General features: G+C 42.3%; 1 protein-coding gene across 1 annotated transcript in view; it reads left to right on the top strand.

The window, feature by feature from the left end:
• Positions 1-3,466, top strand: part of LOC106809784 (protein SZT2-like) — a 7,634-nt gene extending 4,168 nt beyond the window's left edge. The window contains exons 5-9 of the mRNA XM_014812987.1: positions 19-238; positions 961-1,174; positions 1,571-1,707; positions 2,343-2,580; positions 3,423-3,466. Coding sequence (XP_014668473.1) covers positions 19-238; positions 961-1,174; positions 1,571-1,707; positions 2,343-2,580; positions 3,423-3,466 — 853 coding nt within the window. The remainder of the gene's footprint in view (positions 1-18; positions 239-960; positions 1,175-1,570; positions 1,708-2,342; positions 2,581-3,422) is intronic.
• The last annotated feature ends 1,534 nt before the right edge of the window (positions 3,467-5,000 follow it).

Below are 5,000 nucleotides of genomic sequence, written 5' to 3'. Positions count from 1 at the left end.
CTTCGTGCGCCCTCACAGGAAGCGGCCGGCCACGGATGGATCCACCGGCGGCGGCGGCAGCGGAGGAGGAGGCAGCAGAGGAGTGAAGCTGCACGACGCGATCAGCTGCTACCTGCAGAAGACGATGCTCGGAGGAATCCTGATGGTGGAGCTGAAATACGTCGAACCTTTCTTTATGATCAGCATCTTCGGTCTCGAGTGTTCACGTCTGCTCACCGGCACGATGCTGAGCAACCAGGTAACGAGGCTCTCTACAGGTAACACACCTGTAACGAGGCTCTCTACAGGTAACACACCTGTAACGAGGCTCTCTACAGGTAACACACCTGTACACGAAGCTCTCCTACAGTAACATCACCTGTAACGAGGCTCTCTACAGGTAACACACCTGTAACGAGGCTCTCTACAGGTAACACACCTGTAACGAGGCTCTCTACAGGTAACACACCTGTAACCGCGCGTGCGGATCGCCGTAATCACGGAGCATGGGGGTCACGTTATCGTAGCTATGGTTTACCATGCTGATCAACCAGGTAGGTAACGAGTGTCTTGTCTCACAGGTAAAACGTACGCAGGTAGCCAAACTAGCCATGGAGTGCAGGTAAGGGGGCCACATTATTACATGAGGTTTACCATGCTGACAGACTGGGTCTCTCTATTCATCGTAGTGCTACTGGCACATCGTAATTTCTTTTATGAGTAGTCGTTAATGCGACGGTCATTGATAATTTTAATTATAATAATTTTTAATGTATGCCACAATTAAATTAATAATAATTCGTTAAGAAATGTTAATGTGTTTCAACTTAACTTTTTTAGGTAATATTAATTCTTTAACAAATGCGTTAACAATTATTAACACGTTCCCCTAGTAATTAAATTAATCGCTAAAATTAGAATTAATCTCTCTAATAAGAATTGAAAGAGAAGAATTAATTCGTTGACGAACGTGCGCTGCAGATGAAGCTGATGTTCATCGATGAATGTGAGAAGGATAAGATCCGCATCCACGTTCACTCGTTCGCCTACGACTTCCACCTGCGCACCATCCTCTCCTACCTCTCCGGACGCGTTCTCATCCTCAAGCAGGGATACCATCTCGCTAGCTTCATGAACGACTTCATGAATTACTACCAGAAGTCTCCCGGGTTCGCTCGCAACGACTGCCTGTCAGGTTAGTCCTAATAGTGTATAATTAATGAATATAATAATGATAATAATTATAATAATAGTAATATCAATAGCAATAATAATAATAATAATAATACTAATAATAATACTAATAATAATGCCAGAAGTCTCTAGGATTCTCAATGATTGCCCCTCTCAGGTTAGATGCGCTAATATGTGGTTATGATGATGATGATGTTCATGATAATGATGATGATGATGATGATGATGATGATGATGATGATGTTCATGATAATGATGATGATGATGATGATAACAATAATAATAATATTAATAATAATATAATAACAATGATAATAATAATTATTATTATTATAATATAATAACAATGATAATAATAATAATAGTAATAGTAATAATGATGATACTTTACCCGCAGGTACGATCAGCATACCGGACCTGATAACTCCGGCTAGCAAGCTGTATGAATACATGCTGAACAAGGACCGACACTATGGCATGACCGTCATGCGCATGGTACCCGTCACCACCGCCGACGAACCGGACCCCGAAGTGGTGAATAACTAACACGCAAACACACGCACACGCGTCTACCGACGTGGGACGCGTTGTTGTCAGAAACAAACTTAGTCTTGGAATTAGCATTATTCTTGTCTTTTCTTGTAGAACGCTGACAGAATTATGTTTCGTGAATCTGTGAGGAAATTTGGTAGTAGTGCTTTTTTTTTTTCTCGTAACTTCACGATGTTTCTATCAACGGTCTAAGAGAGACTGACGTTAGGAGTAATTTTGTTTCTGACAACAATGCCCCCCACGTCAGTAGATGCATGTGTGTCTGAGGTCCCCCCCTGCGCTGCCTCCACCTCTACCTTCACCCCTTTCCCTGCCCTGCTACCCATCCAGGTAGTGTAGTCAGATTTTCTGGAGGGAGTGAAGTGTATGCAATTGATTTTGTAGAGAATATAATAAAAACCTATACTTATGAATCACTCGATAGTTTAGTCAATTTTAAAAACGAATTCTTATGAAGCATGCCACAATTTAGCCGATTAAAAAAAAAATGCGTATAAAGTATTGTATAGTTTAGCTGATATTATTACAAGCCAATTATCATAAAGAATGGCACAAGTCAATTTAATAATCGCCACGGCAACGCTCACTTCATCGCTCGACCTTCCCATTGTTGACAGTCGGAGAACGAGTACGTGCTCGTGTCTCTCTCGTCGTGCCGCGGATCCTACAAGGACCTCGAGGACGCTCGACAGCTGCACGAGTTCGACGTCGGGCTCATCGTCGAGCACAGTGCTGCCCCCTGCACGGCGGTGAGGCAGACGGACGGCGGCCGGCACACGCTTTCGCTGCAGTACTTCATCGTCATGGCGAGCAGACGCGAACTGTTCCCGAAGATCACGCTCGAGAAGTTCGTCGGTGAGTGAACGACGCTGACGACCTTCGCAATGTCGCGAAGGTCGCGTGGACGTAGCAAACGAACGTGACGTATCAAACAATGGCAGCAGAGTGATAATGAGATCCGGTAGACGAAGCTAGCTAGAGCCGATGTATGCTCAGCTGTTCCTCCTATTTGATATCGATTTATTACATTATGATATGTCAATGATTATTATTGTTATTAAATTAAAATCTGTGGTTCATTTTACTAGAGACTTTTGGCACATTCTAAATAAATCTTTGTTTCTAAAGCTGTAATGATGTCAAACTGATTTAAAACAAAAATAGCTAACGTAGCAGGAGCATCAGTATTATTGGGGTTTTGATGTTCCTGCTGCTAATACGCCATATTCGGTCGGAAAGCTGAGAGATGTGTTGTCGGATTATTCTCGTTGCCGTGGATACGTTTCGTGTTGAGATGCTAGTGGCAGATTTAGAGCGTGTAGATAGAGTCGTTTATCAGCTTGTTAATTTACCCATTTATTTTGCGTATCTGTCGTTAGAAGCATTTGGCCGATGTTAACATCTAAGCTGCTGCTTATCTGTTATATTTACTAGTGCTACGTTAGAATAGAGCTTGCACATATAACCAGAATCTCTGCTACTCACAAGCATACGTATATACATGCGGCCTGTACTCTTCACCAAAGCACCTCTTTAACATTTCTGAGAGAAGATAACACACGCGTGTCGTACGTGTGGATCGCTCCCCTAGCCCAGGCTTCTGCGATCGGTAAACTGTTGACTGTTGAGACATTTGTTGACTGTCTCTTCTTCCCACTGATTGACTGCAACCCTGTTTGCTTTCTTCCGTCGTTCAGGTTCCGGATCGGCCCCTGGGAAACCTTTGGGTAAGGTTGTCTAACGCGGCACGCACAACATAAGGGAGAATCGCTAGACTATAGCCATGGTTAGCCGTGCCTAGCCGTGTCCCAACCACCCTAAGTGGCTTTAGCTCTCTGGTGCATTTCACGCAGTCACGTGTAACACTGTGAAGTCACCACACATTTCAAGGTCGTTGCAAAATTGGAAGAATTTTCTTTGGAAAATGTTTCTGGACGAAAATCGAGCAGCATTTTAAAATCTCACTATCAGATCATGTAATTAAATATATATAAATTATATGTCACCATATATACATTGATTAGGCCTACATCATGAGGATACACTCACTGCTTTACTATCACATGCCAGCTATTTTAGATAAGCCTGTAATTATTTTCTGTTAATGCTATAGCATGTGCCAATTAGTATTACCGTGAACCTACATCTATTTTTTAATATACATATAGGTTCATGGTATTAATTATAAAATACATTAAATTAGCATACATAAATTTCATTTTACTAAACCTTTTCTATAACTAGTTTCTTTCTAATGCTATGTAACCCTATAAGTTATTAACATAATATGTATAAGTGGCTATAGTGAGCTGAAGGCAGTGTGAAGGGCAAGTGAATGACAACTGAAGGTGTGAGTGAAGGGCAAGTCAATGACAACTGAATGGTGAGTGAAGGGCAGGTGAAGGGCAAGTCAATGACAACTGAACTGACACGTTCAGGGTGAGTGAAGGCAGGTGAGAGTGGCAAGTAATATGACAGCAGCTGCAACAAACATGATACTGGTGAGGTGGGAAGGGGGCAGTTGGAATCAGAACTATCCATCATGCTAATCAACTGAGGGTGAGTGAAGATGAATGCCGATAATACCCGTAGGTATCTCTCTGCCACGTGGTTCCTATAGCTGTAATCAGTAAGAAACTTTATCTAGACTACAAATAGGGAGCTACTTTTTAACATTGTGCCCAGACGACTAACATGACCTCTCATGCGCTGCGAGGGCCTACTCATGCCTGGATGGCTAAGACTATGACTATCCGCACATTACAAACAAGGGTTAACAATTCGTGCATATACCACAGACTCGCGGTGTGTGGCGGCCCTCCGCCTCCGTCGCGTCTACTTCCACCCATCGCTCTCCCCGATGCTAGGCGACCGGTGCACGACGCGGAACATTCCTACCCCGACGCAGACGCGCGGGAAGTGCAGGTGATTATTCACACCGCCCGCCCCCTCACGTCTACGCGCACTAAACTTATTATTCTATAGCGACACTTCTATCTTGTTGAGCTTTCTGTATTTGGTAAAAATACATATGCAGTCGAGCCCGGCTCAGTGAAACTACTGCTATATAGAACAGACACCTGTCTATAAAGCACTCTATTGGTGTTTCCCTTGAGTGATTATGGATTTATATACAGGTTTGACTGTACATGATCACGATGAATACATATTAAAACATATTTTTATACTGAATTGCTCCAAATAAAATATTTAGTACCGGTAATAATATATTATATTATATATATATAATATATAATATATATATTATTATTATA

Source organism: Priapulus caudatus, unplaced genomic scaffold (genome assembly GCF_000485595.1).
Source record: "Priapulus caudatus unplaced genomic scaffold, Priapulus_caudatus-5.0.1 Scaffold384, whole genome shotgun sequence".
NCBI classification, from domain to species: Eukaryota; Metazoa; Priapulida; class Priapulimorpha; order Priapulimorphida; family Priapulidae; genus Priapulus; species Priapulus caudatus.
The sequence above is the reverse complement of the archived record's forward strand: the minus strand, read 5'-3'. Positions and strand labels throughout refer to the sequence as shown.